Raw genomic sequence first — 18,634 nt, forward strand, 5'->3', positions numbered from 1 at the left:
AGTTTGGTTCTAGTATAATATTCTGTGGATGCATACAGAAATTCAGGAGGTTAAATCAGGTAAAAAATGGCCACTCAATCTAAGTTTGCTCATGTGCAAACCTTACACTTAGATCCCTAGTTAGGTTGATCTAAGTGCCAAACTGTACAGACATTCCCTGAAGGTTAGATGGGTCAAAAAATGGCCAGCCTGATCTAACTTCAGTTCACCTGAGAGGTACATTAAGATAGGGCACAGTTTAGACTGATCTAACTTAATGTCTATACAAGTTTGGAGCACAGTTCCAGGGGTAGGAAAGCCAAGCCACTCACCTCAGCCCTGAGACGATACTTCCCTAATCTCCCCCTCCCGCCCCACACCTGACCTCTCCCCCAACCCCAGACAGAAAACCACCCCAAGTGCTAATTTTACCAGCATTTGCTAGTACTGGGAGCCTGATTTGCAGTAAATTGGGATGGTGGGGTTGATTGTTGGCGGGGGGCTAAAAATAGCCCCTGGTTGAGGGGGAGAGAACTCCTGCCCCCCCCAGAGATCACCAATCCACCCTTGCGGAGTCGCTAGCCCCCCATGATCTGCACACAGCCTCTTCCCCCAGCCCAGTTTATTTTGGTTGGGCTCCTGGCACTGGTGGACACCTGTGAAACTGGCATTGGGAGTGGTTTGGAGGGATTGGGGGTGCGGGAGGCTGGGGGCAGAGAACTCTTCCTGGCCTCTTCAATCCCCCCCAGTGCCACTAGCCCCCAGGTCTCCCCCCCTCCATCCTCCCCAACAGACTCTGCTAGTCTCCTGATCCTGTCTGCTTCTCTGTCTACCCCAGTTTACCTTAGATCAGGCTCCTGACACCTATCTAATCACTGAGTTTGATCAGTGTCCCCTTTTTATCTGTTCTAACCTCCCGAACTATCCGTGGCATCTGTATGCACCCAAAGTTACATCATTATAATCCTGACGACTTGGTGGTCTGGAGAATTATGCAGAAACTCCTATACCAGCACAGTTTAGAACAGAATTTGGTCTGTGCCTTCATTTCAGGTATCCTTTGAGCTTTTTCTTTGTTCAAAACTGAATGCATCTGCAAAGTCCTGCCCAAGGCCTTTAGATTTTCCATGGACATCCCCCGCACACGTGTGGAAATCTTTTACATGTTTATACAATCGTAACTCTTTACAAACAGGAAATGTTGCCCCTGGTGATGATATACAACAGGATAATCCATAATTGTGCAAAGAAGGCAGAGTTGCAGTAATCGCATGACATAGTCAATTGGCCGCGTTTTGTGGCTTATGTTTGAATTATCAGTAACTTTGCCCTACGTTAAACAGGCACTGCTCTTCACATTTGTGTGTCTAGGCTAGTATAGCTAAAAGGACAAAAAGTCTTATTCATTAAAGGAAATTCAATTTTGGAAACGAAGATATTTCAATCCAGATGTCCTTGTCCTTTGGGGGGAGATATTTAGAATGAATAGGTTAGCATATAGGAAAATTTCACTGGAATCAAGGTGAAAAGGTAACTGATGGCCATCTGTGGAATTGAAAAAAAATCTATTTTTGTTGACTGATTAGTGGTAGGAAGAAAGATAATTCAGCATGTGCATTAGTGGATTTAATTCCCAGAAACAAAGGGTGAAAAACCAGCCATTTCTTGTCAAGATTGGCTTGAGAAGAAGATGAAGAACATACCTCCACAATGTGAAATACACTCAATGCCTGTGTCAGATTTACATTGTTGGGCTGTTGAGCTATTGATCTGTAGTCTCACCAAACATTCTGTGAGTAGAATTTATAAGATTAAAGTCGCATAATGGAATAATAAATATGCAACAGCTGGCTTCTTCAGTGGAAGCCCTTTGGAAGCAAGACATAAAACGATTTTCCTCAAATCTTTGGGGTGTGAAACTGGCATGGTTTAAACTTGTAATTCAAGGGCTTAAGGGTTTAAATCCATAAGGGGAAACCAGCCTATTTATCATAGTAGTATAATATTTTTAGTTTTCAGATGTCTGGGAACTAATTAATGCAAAAAGTAGAATATATAAAAACATTTTGAAGGAAAAAGAGCTAACTTTTTATTGTGTCTTATGTCTCAACAGGCTACTTGATGCAACATGTAGCACTTATCATTTCATTATTACAAATACTTTTATTTATGCAGCTCTTTAATGTTATAAAGTGAGTAATTAGTTTGCTGCACCCAATCAGTTCACATGAGTATGGATTTTTAGCTCAGTTTCATATCCTTGAAGTATAAAAGGTCAACTGTATACATTTTCTAGCTATTTACTGCTACTGGCATAGATAAAGGACTTTGGACAGAGGTTCAGTTTCTCCTGGGAGAGTTCCTGCTCTCTCGGGAGAAACCACAAATGTACAAAAGTTCATTAATTTTCTCCCAAAATAAAATGGCCAGTCTGGGAGAAAAATAATTTGAGTGAAGTCCCTCAGCAACCTGAGTGAAGTCACTCCATGGAGAATCTCTCTTGGGAGGCAGAACTTCTGTACAGGGAGCAGATACAGGGCTGACCTGTGCAATCCCAGTGTGCTTTGCTTCTCTCTCCTCCCCCTCCCACAGGGGGAGCAAGAGCATGTCTCAGTCAAGTAGGGATCAAATGTGCCCCCTGGGTGCTTCTGGCTGGAAAAGCCCAGCGCTGAAACACTTGGGGTTTGTTGCCTGCCTGAATCACACTGTAGCATGTGGGTGCAGGGAAGCATAGATGCATACTTCAACACAACACTGAGAAAGGGAAAGTCTGGAGGTGCCTTCTATGCACAGCACAGACCCTACTTCTCTTCTCCCCTCCGGCCCTCCTTTCCCTGACCTTATGGATCCCTGCCTACGTTCACTTAAAAAAGGCCTACAAAGGTCTCTGGGCTGCATGCTCTAAGGACCCCTGGCAGCCCAGTGCCCACACTACAGGCTCTTTGCTTTCATGTTTTAACTTTTGTACTGGTCAGTTTTTTTCTCAGGCAGACAGACCTGGGAGAGTTGCCCTGGATGATTTGAATATATGTGCATAGCTTTAGTTGCTTTGAAGCTGTGTGGTAGAACAATGCTAATGCTGATCCATTTTGAACTTGGAATAAAAGCAGAGGTGATTTACTGAGTTCTTTTATGGTGCGGGGTGCGAGGTATACAGGTACAGCAGAATTCTGGTTCACTTTGTGTGCCTAAATGGTATTTTTCTAGACATGTAAGTGTGTCTCCTGCTTTTTGGGGGAATGCCTTAGCTACTGAGCTCTTGGGACTAAAACTTGGGAGGGTTATTCTCTCCCTGCTTTTTGCTGAATTAATGCTCAGGTACATACATGTAGATAGCCACATATGGGACTAGCTAGTGTGTATCCTATTGAATATGCTTAATCATCCACAGTGCAGGAGTAAGCATCCAAAATGCCCAAGTCTGTAACTAGAAAACTACCATTTAAGAGTGCTTACAGATGTGGAAAAAACCCCAAACTCCAGCACTTTACTTTCAGTTCTGGGCACCCCCACACCAAGCAGAATGCATGCCCAGAAGAGGAATCATGTCAGTTTGACCTCGCTTGCCCAGTGTCTGTATAGCAACATGTTTCAGCCACGTTTTTTGGTGCTTTTATCTCATTGAATCAGCTATAAGAAAAAAGCACTGAAAAGCATGCAAGCTATACAGAAGCTGGGTGAGCTCGGTTAAACTGACATGATTCCTCTTCCTGTAAAGTGCTGTCCCCCTCACCCCCAATGTCTGTTAGCATCCTAAGTGCATAAAGAGAATCTCCCTTCAAAAGGTAACATTATTTTTAATGATAAAGCTCTAATTTCTCTTTTTAAATAGATCAGAGAACCCACAATAAAGAGATCATTCACAAAAAGGTACTTTTACTTAAAGTATCATTAAATATCAAATTTTGAATGCTGAAGAGGCTTTTATGAGGTGTATTCCATAACTTTGGATTTTCTTTTTTTATTCTGCATGACTTCACGCTATGCCATGGCCTTTACTAATAACTTACAGTATGTGATGACACCCCCTTTTTTTAACCAACAATCTTCAAACATCTTTCAGATGCTCCTTTTCCTCCCACAGTTACCTTTATTGGTACTCAACATTTTCCATACACCCTTAATAACTTTTCTCAACTAAATCCTTCCTGTCTTTGACCTGATCAATCATGGTACCCCTATTGTGTTTGCCAGTTGGTTCTTATGGTAGATCTTTGCTGCTATTATTATTATTATTTTGAATGTTTCTATTGTGGTAGCACCTCGATGTCCTAGGCAGGCTTGCAGCCCCTTTGTACTAGGAGGTATACAAACACGTAGGAAAAAAACCTTGTCTGCTCCAAAGTGCTAATAATATGTGTCACTTTGATAAAATTGCAGGGCTGCTTGATTGTTCTTAGATATATTGAATCACATTGCTTCTGGCAACCTACGATTAACCTCTTCTCATGCTGTGATTAGCCTTTTATTCACACCCTGTTTCCTGTCTATTAAATTGTTTTTAATTGATAATGGGACTTTACCTATTGCCTTGGAGTTTCCAAATTAATTTATTTTTAGCTGGGTAAAAAAACATATTCTGTCAGGTGCAGGGTGCATTAAGATTCTTTAATAGACTAATGCAAATAGCTAGCAATAGAACCATTTCCAAGTTCAATAAATAGGGTTTGCCAAATCTTCCATGTTTACTTTTATTTTCATTACAGTCAGCTTAGAAAAGCATGACTTACTCTTATGAAAGTTGATATTTTATATTGTAATTAAATCATCTGTGATTTTTCTCAACTAATTTACTTTGGAAACAGTAGTGAGTACCCTGACATCACCACTTTGAAACTGGTAGCTATCCTTTTCATCAGCTTAGGAAATAATTAACTCTGTATGGTTCTGCCAAAAGTTAAACAAATATTGACTTCTGTTGTGGTGAATATCAAGATTTAGTGCCCTGGGAGGGGAATATTGACTGGAAAAAACAAAGTCGATAAAGACCTTGAGGAACAATAAATCTTGACATTCTCATATTCTTACACGCATTAAAAAAATATGATTTGGGGACATATTTATAAACCTCCCCACTTTGATAAGAAATTTCAGAAGTGTAATTTTTTAGTTTAAAGGAAAAAAGGAAAAAAAGGGAGTTAAGATGAGATCCTTTCCCTCAGGATCCAGGAGACAATTGTTTACTTCCAGGGGGGAGTGAAAAAATAATTTTGGTAGGTATCACTACATCCAGGATGCAATCTTGTACATAACTCTCTGATTGGCTACTTTATCTCATTATGGCCCTGTGGCTCCAAGTAGGTGAAACTCACTTGTCTCAGTATGACTATATTTACAGATTATTTATTTATTAGCTTGAAATTACTTCATGCAAATAACAATATCAGAAGTAATATTGTTGATTTTTCCCTCCCTTACTTCCAACTAGCACCCAATGAAAATCTATAGGAAAATGTATTTCGGAACCTAATTTATCATCTCCCACTGGTATCAATAACTTGAAAAGAACAGCAAATCGTAGAATTAAAACTTCAGGCAGAGCACTGGTACTGACAACTAGGAGAGATTCAATATAACAACTCTAGAAATGTGCAACGTTCCAAAGGGATCCCAGGTTAGCCCTCACTTGCTTTTCAAGGCTTATTCCACACATTCAGGAGAATATAGGATTAAAAAAAATATGAGCTAGCACTTGATTTCTATCTCAGAAAAGATCTGGGAGGAAGCACAAGTGTTATTAAGTTGAAAAGAAGATGCTTTTTTTTTTCCAAACAAAGCAAATATTTTATTTACAGTATAAGGACAGTGATCATTAAGTAAGAAGGCCTGTCTGGTACACTGAGTCAGGTTTGGTACCTCTGTTCATTTATCATAGTCATAAAATAACATCTTTGGGAAATTCTGTTTCTGTCTCTTTGAAGACTGGACAGGTAAGAACTGCCATTTTACAGTGAAAAAGGTTACAGAAAGAATTGCTTTATTGTGACATTAAAAGACATTTATTAGAACAAGGAACCAAAATTTTACATAATTTTACTACAGAGAATGAATGACCTCGGTCTATTTTTCGTAAACGTTGTGGAACTTAAGTTTACCTGAGAGGAAATCAATCTAATATTAAAATTAATGTAGAAGGAGGGGAAATCCAGTACTAAACAATGGCAGAGATAAAGTACAGTATAGGATCATAGGAAAGTAAGACTGAAAAGGACCTCTCAAGGTCATCTAGTTTAGCCCCCTGTTTATGGTAGGATCATAGCCCCCTGACTAATCCATCCCAACCAAGTGTTTGCCTCACCTGCTTTTGAAAATTTCTAGGAATGGCGATTCCTCAATTTCCCCATGTAGCCAGTTCCAATTCCTGCCCACCCCATAGTCAAAGTCCCTCCCAATCTCCAGCCTAAATTTCTCCTGCTGCAGCTTGAGGCCATTGCTCCCAGTCCTGATCCCTACAGTTACTGACAAAAGCCCATGTCATTCATTTCTTCGGGAATTTGAAGACTATTATCAAGCCCCGCTCTGTCTTTTCTTTTCCACATAAACAACTCTAGTTTGTTCAGCCTTTCCTCATAAGTCTAGTCTCCTAGGCCCCTAATCATTTTTGTTACCCTGTGCTGGACTCTTTCCAAACTGCCCATGTCCTTCTCGAAGTGCGGGGCCCAGAACTGGACACGCGAGAGCTCTACTCATCAGAACTGAATAGAGTGGAAGAGTCGCTTCCCTTTAATTTGCAAGTGATAGTTCTGTTAACACAACCCAGGATACCATTGGCTTTTTTTTTGCAACAAGAGCACACTGTTGGCTTTTTTCCGCTTATGGTCCACGATACTTCCTGGGTCCTTCTCTGCAGTTTTGCAGCCTAGCCAGTCATTCCCCAGTCTCTGTTCTTAAAGATGGGCATTATATTTGTCCTCTTTCAGTCATATGGGACCTCATGCAACCTCCACAAGTTCTTAAAAAGCATAACCAATGTCTCTGAAATTACCTCATCCAATTCTTTTGGTACCCTTCAGTGCATCCCATCTGGCCCTGCTGACTTGAAAGCATCTAGCTTCTCTAAGTAATTAATAATCTGTGCTATCATTACGCTAGGATGTTTGTCTCCTTCCCTATCTCTGCGTCCTATAGCACACATTATCTGGTAGCTGGCCCTTTTTGTGAAAACTGAAGTAAAACGGCATTAAATAAAATTGCTAAGGATCCTTGAGGAAACAGTGGGTTGGCTATTAATTGGGGAATAGCTTCAAGCTTAGGTCCAACTGATATGGGAAAGTTTACCTTTCTTGGAGCTGAGACTAGAAGCTAAATCTCTTAAAGATGGTGAACAAGAGAAGGAAGTAAAAGCTTCCCAGACGTCGAAAAAAAGATAGGGGCCATGGAAGCACCTAGGTGGCCTGCTTCTCCCATCCTAGAAAAATGAGCGGAAAGTAGCTTATAAAAGTGAGCAAGGAAAGGTTATGGGGTGTGGTAATAGCCATTATTTTAACCCTTAATATTCAGAATACATATCTTTGAATGAATAAATAATGCTTTGTTCTTAGAGGCTGTCTCAGTGCATCTACACATACAATTAATATGAAGCAGTAAACCGGGGCTTTTTACTCTGGAGTTTATTGCTCCTGGGCATGTCATTTGAACGTGCACCCAGAAGAGCATCACGTTGAGCTGGGTCACAGCAGCCCCGGCTGGCAGGGAGCCTGGGAAGGAGTCAGCCTGCCAGCCAGGGGCTACTCTCCCCCCATTCCCCCTCCCGGCTAAATGTGTTGTGGAGCGTCTGGCTGAGGCACGAGGGTGCTTCAGTGTGGGGCTAAGCAGCAGGCAGCCCTTGCACTGAAGCACCCTTGTGCCCCAGCCGCAGCATCTACGCATGTGCTGCTGTGAAGTTTTTTTACTCCACAGCAGGGTAGTACTTGTATTTATAAGTACTGTCCTGCTGCAGAGTAAATTAGTTTACACCAGCCTAGCAGGGGTGCATGTATAGATGCGGAAACTTTTACTGCATAGCTAATTAATCTACTGCACAGTAAACATGTCGTACAGATGCGCTGTCTTAGAATCACTTTAAGCAGCTCACCAGGCACAATTCCCTGGAGGTTAAGGGCTTCCAGAAGTAATGAGTATTTAGGCCTGTTCATTAATATAGTTGGTTAATAGGAAGGATGCAACTGAGAAATCTGTTCTGAGTGCTTGAACCACATAGTTCCACCTGGAGGAGGTGGGGTCCCCAAATGGGTGACTACAATGGGTCTGGAATGCATCTCTTTTTAGGAGTTATAGTTACTCATCCTCCTCCTGCCCAACTGCAGAACCCTTCCCTACTTTCTTCTTGCTACTATAGTTTTTGAGTAATAATGTATATATGTACACAGTCACAAGAGTAAGAGTAAAGCTGGGAGGTGAAAATGGGGTCAGGAGCTCAGACCAGGCCAACAGATAAATTCCTTCCTAGAGCAAGTGATGGAGCTTTATGGTTTCAGGTTACCGATCAGTTGGCTTGTCAACTGATGGAGCTCTTCTGAGACATCAGTTTTCTATTAGTGTTCCTCTGGTCTTCACAGAGGCAATGGAATCAGTGCTTTGCCAAGTCCCATTGGTTTGCCAGAATGACTCATATCCATTAAGATGCATGCATTGATGCAGCCTGTTCTTCTCTCTTTTCTTAGTTAGATTTTATTTCTGAAATCAATGAGGTTTCTGGTCTCTGTGATATGTGTATATTGGCACAAATTTAGAAGCCTTTGACATTTGACCATGCTTAATCTGATAATTTTCTAATTCATGCAGGTATTTTTACCAGTTATATTTGCTCACGCTAAATTTAACAGATTGTTACTTTATTGTCTTTAAAAATAAAACTAAAAACACACAACATACTGTAAATGAAACTCATAGTTAGAATGTAATTGTATGTGACTTAATTCTTTAAATTGAGTATATGCCATAAAACTGATTTACTTTCATTTCTGCCAGTGAGTTACAAAAAATGATAAATTACTTGGCAATGTGTAATGCTGAAGGGTGTATTAAGCAATGCATGAGGCCTCTTGATAGAAAATAGCCTTATGCTTAAAACTCTAATATTTATCTTACTCTTTGTGTCATTTGACTTCTACAATCTCTAGAAAAGGTCTATTTACTTTAGCAGGAAGGTGAATTGGTTTCCTGCCAACTTGGTGTAGTCTCTAAATGAATATGTCAAAGGCAATATTGTTTCTCAAAAGTCATTCAGAGACCAGTCTTTTTACATAAGTAGTATCTTTCATTAGTTTTGAATTAAATTTCAGCTATTACCATTTAATAGTAGTTTTATTGTAGAGTGCCTGAAGAGCAAGCAGTGTATAACTCATGAGCCCCAGAGATAGAATCCCAGGCAAGGTTATTGTTTCTATATCTGAATTTGCAGTACTAGCATGAGACAGCCTAGTGCATAATGTTTGCTGGGACTCTTGGCACTGAAGACTGCAAAATATGCTCAAAATTGTGTGTTCCTGTAAGCCAGAAATTGTGGACAATCAGGCAATAATAAAGAAATCGTTGCTATTGCATATGGAGTAGAATACCGTACTTTGTGAAAATCCTTTTCAAGTCGGTTTCATGCATGGAAGCACACTTAAAACAAACATTAAAAATAAGAAAATGAGGTAGGAAATTCAGCAGCCATAAAAATGATGAACTTTTGTAATGCCAGAACAGAATAAACTCAAACAAATCTTTGTCTTTTGAAAGACTGCTTTGATATTGATTTCTCTAGACGGAGAGCCACATTTAACCCCTAATGTAATTGAAATGCAATATTACATAGATATTGAAGATAAAGATTGTACTGCCTTCTCCCTTAAAAAAAAGCCCCGGCATAATGCAAGACAAATTAGCTTATAATAGAAATCTCCATAATAAAAGGGTAAATATCTTTTCAAGGTGATGTTTAATATAAGCACAAAGATTGCTCCTAATTTTGATTGTTTTTGGATACTAGAAAATGATTTTTTGTGTCACTCATCCATGTAGTTTTGAATTTTTCAAGACAATTTTATTGATAAATTGAATATACAAGAGTAAACATGGATGTGTATGTCTTATACGTATAGCAGACTACTTATTTGCTAACCCTACAAATGTGTAAGAACAAAAATTACAAAATTTGTTGCTACCACTTTAATTGAAATTGTATGTAAATAGATCTAGTATTATGCCAAATCTTAATTATATCCAGCTCTATGAGAGTGCTTCCTAGTTTTCAGTTGTGCTGTTAATCCATGACATAGTCTTAGAGACTGAGACCTGTGTTACTAGTGATGTTGTGAATGAGGGCAACACTTGGTCTATAAATAGAAATTTAGTTAAATCAATGCGGTGATCTGTTAGCCTAAGGTTAATTTAATTAATCATCGCTGAGCTTTTTAGTGCTAATAGGAGTAAGAGATGATAAAAATGCATTTCCTGTCTAAAGTAGGCAGATTTGACTTGAGTGTCTGCAGGTTGCTGATCTGCTGAATTAAGGCTTTTTCATTTTTAGTGAAAGGAAGAATTCACCTTGATTCAACAGGACTGTCCTTTTCAGCAAAGCAGTTAAGCATGTGCTGAAGTACCTCCCTGAGTTGGGTATGTTTAAATGCTTTGCTGAAGCAGAGCCTTTGAATATAAACTTTAGATTTGGAAGCCATTTGTTTTTGGTTAGGCTCCTGATAGGCACCGGATAGTGGTGTGGTGCTAGAAAAAAATGCCAATAGCCAGTTCAGAAGCTTTTTGTAAGACTGATGCTACAGTTTGAATTGTTTTTCTTTGTAGTCACCAAACCTGATGACAAGAAGTTGTGCCCTGGCCTTGCTCCCTCTGCCTCCCAGCTGTGCACTGTCCCATGTCCTTCTGAGTGCCTGGTTTCTGCTTGGTCTGTGTGGGGACCTTGTGTTCATGAAAACTGCCAGGATCACCTAGGAAAAAAAGGTACATTTTAATTATTTCCTTCATATGCTAGAGACTGCAGTTGTCTGAATTAAAATAAATGAAAGCATGCTATGATATGAATATAAAAGCAGTTGGGTGAAATTCCACATCTGAAGGCAAAAGGAGTTCCTGTTGAAGTCATTTTGTGTAAGCTGCGTCCTAGGGGGGAACATGGCTTTTGATGTTTTATGCAACTATTCTTGAATAATCTGGGTGAGATTCTTACCCCCCACTATAACCACTTTGTTGCGCTATAGTTGGCATAAAAGGGTTTTAAACCTGATGAATATGCCTCAAGTAATACCTTGAGGAAGATGCCTCTGGCAAAAGAGCTGTGTTCTGTTGTCAGGTTGCTTTCTGGCAACCCCATCAAAATGAAGTGTGGGATGGGGGAAGTGGGGTTGGAGAAGCTTGAAAGCTTGAGGTTCAGGGCCAAGGCTGCAGCATGTACCACTGTGGATGGTGCCACCACTCATGTGGCAGCCTGGTGCAATTCACAGAGCAAATGAGTCTACATTTATGCTGGAGACCGCTTCACCCCCTAGAACTGCCTAGGAGTAGGAAGATGCAAAGATAGTTGAAATGTATCTCAGCTCCACTTGCCACTAGATTTTGGATTCTGTGCTGCAACTCTTAGAGGTGCATCACTGGATATTGAACATGATAATAGGACAGCAATCGCCACATAAGGACTTCCTAGGCCTCTAAATGTTGGAAGCTGTAAGGGAAGGGGAGAAGAGGACAGATCAGTCAGGATAGGCCCTGCGTAAGTATTTTTTCCCCTTCCATCCATACTTGGCCACTGTGAGATATAGGATACTGAGTTAGATGGATGTGTGGTCTGACCCAGTGTGCAGTTATAGTCTTTCTGTTTTTACGGCCACTGATTTTTTAAAGACTGTGTGGCCACCAGTAGGACTGAACCAATGTCTTTTTAAAAAAAAAAGAAAAAAAAAGGAAAACTGTCAGAAATAAAAAAAAAAAAAAAAAAAAGGAAAACTGTCAGAAAAAAAAAAAAAAAAAAAAAGAGGAAAGAAAAAACCCGAACCCCGCCTCCACCTTACCAGTGACATTGTTTTAGTATGTTGGAGAAGAAATTCTTCTTTCTGAATCGCCCACCTGCCTGAATTTGCTACAGTTTTCCTGAAAGGTTCTTCATTCAAGCTTTGATCTACTCTATCCAATTCTGAGTCTGAGACCTGATAAGATCACTACTCACTGTATTATGGCTACAGACTATAGTAAATACACTGGCTGTATACTCTGTGCTTGTCACATTCAAACCGATTCGATGATGAAAGACAATTATTGAATAATTTCCCTGCTATTTTATATAGATGATTTTTGATTGTATGCAAAAGGAAGCAAATTATGTAATCAGTACTTATTAACAATTTAGATGTGAATCTCTCGGTTTATTAGGATGACATTTCAAAGAATCTCAAGCAGAATGATTATTCCTCAGTAAAATTAACTTCTGTACCACAAAATCAGTGTTTTCAATTTCTGATTTCCAGAAATAGGTTAGCTGCAATTTAGATTTTGAATTTATTAATTTTTTCTTTATTATCTTTTTTTGCTTAAACAATATTATCACCATGAAATGTGTTTTCTATTTTCTATGTCTCTGTATTTGGATAAGAATCAGTGCTCCTGGTATTCTTTACCCAGCAGGCAGAAATATGAGCACAAAGAGCTAAATTCTGTCATTTTTAAAGACTACTGAACTGCCTGTGTGAAGCCTGTGGGGTTTGCCAAATCTGGCTCTCAGATATTATTATTGTTTCACAGTTTTTGTGCAGGATACTGTTTTGAAGTGCTGCTCAATTCCACACGTTTTCTTTTGCTAGTGAAACATGTTACTTAAAATTGTTATAAACCTGCTTAGTTAATCCAGTTTCTGTTTTTTCTAGGCTTTAGAACGAGAAAAAGGCATGTTGTTGCAGAGCCCGTTGGTACTTCTGGGGGCTGTCCACATGTAATAGAATCTATTCCTTGTGAAGACCCAATGTGTTATCAGTGGGCCATTTCAGAGGGCATGTGTGTACCTGATCATGGAAGATGTGGGCATGGGAATCGCATAGTGAAGGCTGTATGTAAGAACAGTGAAGGTAGGTGGCGGTAAATTTATCATCTAAAATACTTGTTTTGTGCCTTCTTTTCAAATTTATTTCCACTAGAGGAGAGTTGCTGAGACTGGTGTCTCTTTATTGAAATGTGTATGAAACCCAAATATTGGAATTAAGTCTATATTTAGATTAGATTTTCTAATGTAGTGTTTAGTCTCTGATTATAACCAATGTTAACCCATCTTCAGTATTATCATTCTTAGTCTGCATGAGTCATGATTTAGGGCAGTAGGGACTAACATTTTTGGCATGCATGACACACAGAGGCTATACATGTCTACATGTTCTGTGGATTGGCCACCCTGGGTTAGACTATAATTATAATTTTGCCATTTTTTAAAAAGTGCCTGGCACTGCAGTACATGCATTTGTATAAATGGCAAAATGCATGTCAGCGCTGAGAAAATGCCGGCGACATGCTTTTGAACTAAAACACATCTAAGGTGTTTTTGTTCAAAAGTGCACTGCCACCATTTTCTCAGCGCTGATGCGCATTTCGCTGTTTATACAAATGCATGTGATGCAGCACCGGGCACGTCAGATCACATGTGGAGACACCGGATCTCTTCAGATGTCCAACCAAACTTGGTTTACACTTTAAAGGGAAAAGCCTTTAGTCAGAAAAAAAATACCTTCAGAGACTGATATCTGTCACCTTTGAGCAGAATGCAAGAGAGACTGTATCTCTCTGGAATAATTGATAGCTAAGGATATTGGATTAACGGTCTACATGTCTGACAGGATGTAAAAATTTCCCACATATAATTGGATCGGGAATGACACCTGACCTGACAAACATGCGTATCTGGGGCAGTTATCTATGTAATACGCACATGCTTCCTGAGAACTGAGTAGAAGAATGTAGATGAATGGATAAGGTGAAAGTATTTAAGGCATGCCTTGAGAGAGAAGTGGTTGTCTAAGGATTCATGGGGTTTGAGTACTTAGTCCCCCAGGTGGCTGAAGCTGGGTAGTACAAGCTGATGGGGCTCAGAAGCAGAAGCTGCATTTTAAGGGAAAGTGAAGGGTAAGCTCATACCATGGTCTTACATTTTTTGTTGTCATATCTCTGTCTGTTCTAATATATGAGTACTGCCTTTCTGATTTCTCTTTTTTATGTACTAATTCTTTTTGCCATTTTTTACACCTGACTGATTGTCTCTGGCAAGGGTGATTTTGGAGCAATTTGCAATACAGGCTGATCACTCCTATGCCAGGGGAGAACCCATATTAATTTTACACAAACCACATCCAAGTGTGATTTGTTAATCTGTCAGGATCTCCTGTGCTAGAACTGGTAAATCCTAGATGAGATAGATGGAGCTAAGGGTCATTGGTACAGCCTGATTTAAATCGTGGGCCCATGCAGCACAGCAGTTCCTTTGTAGTTCCCTCTGCGTACCCCCCTGCCACTGATTGATAAAGGAGCCCCATCAGTTTTAAATATGCCTTGGTTTTTGCCTCCTGCTGTTTTATGCATATTTAAAACTGCAGTTTTCACCTCCTGACCATCAGGAGCAAGCAGCAAGTGGCAGGGGAGGATGGGGCCCCTCTGCTGATCAGTGGTGGAAGGGGGAAAGAAGCACATGGGGGAACGTCAAGGTTAAATTTGCCACCACACTACAGGCTTGTCTTGCAATTTAAACCAGGCCCTAGTCATTGTATTAGGAAGCTGGCCCAGTGGCAAATCTCAGCTTATTTACAGTGGTCAAGCGGCAGACAGCAGAGAGAGGATTAGGTTTGGAAGACACCCCTGAAAATGAGCACCCCAGTTGTTACAATCTGATTAAAATAAAAAGATTTTTTGCTGTTATAACTATCATTGTACTCCACCCAGGGCTCATATCTTGTTAATAACTTTATATTTATGGCCTGATTCTGCCAGAATGTTTCCGTTACTTTTTTTTTTTTAGTATCTGTGAAGTACTAAATAACTTTAATAGGACTTTTTCCATAAATTATGCAAGGGTAGGAGACTCAGAGTGTCTGCATTTCCACTAAACTAATGCTAAGTTCTTTTACAAGACATTATGACTACTTTTCTCCTTATAACAACTGCATACTGAGGAAAGCCTAGTGGTGCCACCAAAATTAATTAGACTATAAGAATCTGATGTTATATAAATGAAAAGACTGTGCTGAGTAATACTGTACTTGGTTGGCAGTGGTTTGAGACCTACAGTGTATTGAGTTTACAGATTGTTAATAATGAGTAAGTATGTTTTTATATGAACTTTACAAACAGGAAATAGGATTTTATTTCTCATACATGGTTTGAAACATAGCTCAAAATTTCATCATTGTTGATAAGCTCAGCGTTGTCAGATCTCTAGATTCTATTACGTAAAATCTAGCCCATAATCACAGTGACACACTGAGTTGGCTATCATCTCAAAAGCAGCAAAAGAGTAGGAGTTACCAGTTTAATGTTATAGCTGACATGGAGAGATTTCCTCTATTGTATGGTGCATAAAATCATTCCAGGAAACAGTTCTAAGTAATAACATGTTGGGATACCTGGCAAGTGCTTAAAAATAGTTTGTGAGTTAGGGTGTATTAGCATCTGATAGACAATTAAATTTCAGTGATTGTTCTTCTGGGCTAGGGACAGACATTCAAAAAGCCTGAGCCTGAAGTGATTAAATCTTTGCAGGTTAGTCTAACTTGAAGAGATTGAACCTATTTGCAAGTAGGGTGGCCATCATAGAGGACATTCTGGTTTTCTGCTACTCTGTCCTCTATTGATATGAAACCCGATGCCTTGATGTCCTCTATTTTTCTCTAGAAGAGAAAAGTAGAGGACATAAAGGCATCAGGTTTTGTATCAGTAGAGGACAGAGGACAACCACAATGTCCTCTATGATGGCCACCCTATTTGCAAGTGGATAGACACTCGCTTTTGATTTAGGAAATGCAGGCACATGCCTTCTGTGGCTCAAGCTAGAAGCTGGGGAGCACTAGAGCGAGATCTCCCTTCTCTTTTTCAGTGCTGAGCTGAGGGGTGGGGGGCATGGCCAGGCCATGCCAGGACACTATGATTAGGAAGGGGTTTAGACCCCCACCCTGTTGCACAATCCTCAACCAGGGTCTGCCTGGAGGGGGAGCAGCCCTCACCAAGCTTTTTCCCCTGCTGGCTGCTCAAGGAACAGGAGTGTTGCCAGACCCTGGCCCTCAGCTAGCACTCTGAGGCAAAAGTGGGGGGGGGCAGGACTGCTTGTGTGGACTGCATGCATCTGTTGATGATACTGAGCTTTTCAGTCTCCCTCTCCCTGCTTCTTCATACTGTCTGCTTCAAACTGACAGGCACTGCATTCATTGCAGACCAGGTCACTTCTCACACCTCTCCCTGCCCCCTGTTGAACACTGACAGATTACAGGCTTGAAGCAAGCCAGCAGAGAGCTCATCAGAACACAAAGCTTATCAGCCCATCAAGAAACAAAGCCTCTCTCATTAGTTCAGGCTCTTACGAAACAGCTTTTTGCAAAGCATTTTTAAGGAACGGCAGTGGGACATTACCAGGTGACCTGTTGATTAGCTCCAAAAAGCCGTAAGCAGACACTGTTCTGTCTGCCTTTGTTCCAGTGAAATTGGAGACACCCCCACACACAGATACCTCTCTGCTTTAGCTACCATGGGAGTGGTGTGACCATGACTAGATGCTGGCTGTGGTCTATGCTGCTGGGGTCCATGCTTTGAGAGAGGTGGGGGATCCCTGCTTGAACAGTGAGAGGTTGAGGGGTGGGGGGCAGGGGGCATCCAGGCAGATGCTACTGTCTTCTGGCTGTAGTTTCCATCTCTTTCTCATCCACACAGAGCTCTGGCTAAGGAGGAGAGGGGCAGGGCCAGCCTTGCTCTCTGGAGCAGATAGCCCAACCCAGGGCTGAAAAGCATGCTGGGGTGCTGGGCGTCTCTGATTTAACTTAAACCAGGAAAGGGTCTGGGACAGAATTTCCATGAACTGATTTGATCTAAATCAGTTAAGTCTGATACTACATTCAACCAGGTTTATCTTAAACCACTTTCAGCCATTTTGAAACTGGTTTATGTGCACTGAACTTCTGTTCTGTTAAAGGTTCAAACCAGTTTCTGATCACTTAAACCGGTTTATATGTAACTTCTGCCCTAGCCCTGAAGAGTGAGTGTCTTTTAAAAGATGTAGGAAGGTAGATGTGGTTTGAAACAGAAGTCAAAATCTTCTGCTGCTGTAAATTGACAGCTCTGGTGGAGTCACGGCATATCTCAGAATTCTTTTATATGGTGTTCTTGTTGATATGACCATAATTTGGGCATAATTCTGCAATTACATAGGTACAGGTAGATCCTAGTACTGGTAGGGAGCCCTTATTGTTTAGATAAAGCAACAATAGCATAGAGCTCCATCTCCATGCATCTTTTGAGCAGGATCGGAGTCGTAGCCATGTGTCCACTTAACTCAGAGGAACATACAATATCTTTAAGCCTGATTAATGGCTGATCATTTCCATACGTTCTTCTGTAGTGCTTACTGAGATGTGATGATGTTGCGGCATGTCTGCCAACCTGTTATTCAACAGGATATTGGAAATCTCATAATAGTCCTTTCACATTCAGTCACTCAGCTCATCTTCTAGTTCATGATGAGTAATGTTGGAGGTGGGTTTTTTTTTCTTATTCTTTTTTTTTTGTTTGTTTCTGACAGTTTTTTCTTTTAGATGGGCAGAGTGCTTTTCCAGTTATAGTTTGCTTCACAATGAAAAAAAATCTGAATGTCTAGTGGGAAAGTGATTGAAGTTTTTCTTCCAGCATTGGAAGTGTAGCATAAAAGTCCCTATGAATTTCAGCTGGGGATTTCTTTATTGTTATTGTAAGGGAACATTTGTTTCATTTGTCCAATCCTAATTTGGGACATTTCACAAAGCATATCCTGTTCACTTGACAGGTTGGCAACATTTGTGAATGCTATTTTAAAATGCCTCTAAAAAATATAGAAATTTTTTTCTATAGAAAAAAATAGAAATATACACTTTAGTCCTAGAAGCAAAGCTGAAAAAATCAGTTTGTTTGTACTTGTACAATCAAGTTAATACAATTAATTGCTTTGGCCATCAAATTCAGCCCTTTCACAGTGCTTTGTAAGACAAAAATAAATAAGATATTTTTCTGAGTAAAAACCGAGAGATTTGGTATATTAATTTCATAAACAATGCCACTAGTTTGTAAGCGTTCTTATCAGTGATTATTAAGCTATGTGCTGTGGCACCCTAAGATGCCTTGATATCCTTCCAAGGGTGCCATGGTTAGCACGGTTAGGTGTGCAAACAGGATTCAAAAGATAAACCCAGAGACTTCAAATAGGAATAAACAGTGTTAAAAACTGTCTGATCTGTTGTGGTCTTTCTGGGGGTTTTTCCACAAAGGAGTTGCTCTTTTATTTTTCTGTAGTCAAAAAATGAGTGAAAACTAAGAGCTGGTGTTTTCTGAGAGGTGCCTTAAGTCTTATTAAGGGGTGCCTTGAATCTATCGGGAGCTACCTGGAGCTTAAAAAGGTTGAGAACCACTGATCTATATGGAGCTATAATTGATAGGGATGTGCAAAGCTTTG

General features: G+C 40.2%; 1 protein-coding gene across 1 annotated transcript in view; it reads left to right on the top strand.

Annotated features, from left to right (window-relative positions):
• The window catches only part of THSD7B (thrombospondin type 1 domain containing 7B), a 685,311-nt gene that overhangs the window by 269,858 nt on the left and 396,819 nt on the right, over positions 1–18,634 (top strand). Inside the window, exons 6-7 of the mRNA XM_025197580.1 lie at positions 10,768–10,923; positions 12,837–13,034. Coding sequence (XP_025053365.1) covers positions 10,768–10,923; positions 12,837–13,034 — 354 coding nt within the window. The remainder of the gene's footprint in view (positions 1–10,767; positions 10,924–12,836; positions 13,035–18,634) is intronic.

Source organism: Alligator sinensis, unplaced genomic scaffold (assembly GCF_000455745.1).
Source record: "Alligator sinensis unplaced genomic scaffold, ASM45574v1 scaffold277_1, whole genome shotgun sequence".
In the NCBI taxonomy this organism is placed as follows: domain Eukaryota; kingdom Metazoa; phylum Chordata; order Crocodylia; family Alligatoridae; genus Alligator; species Alligator sinensis.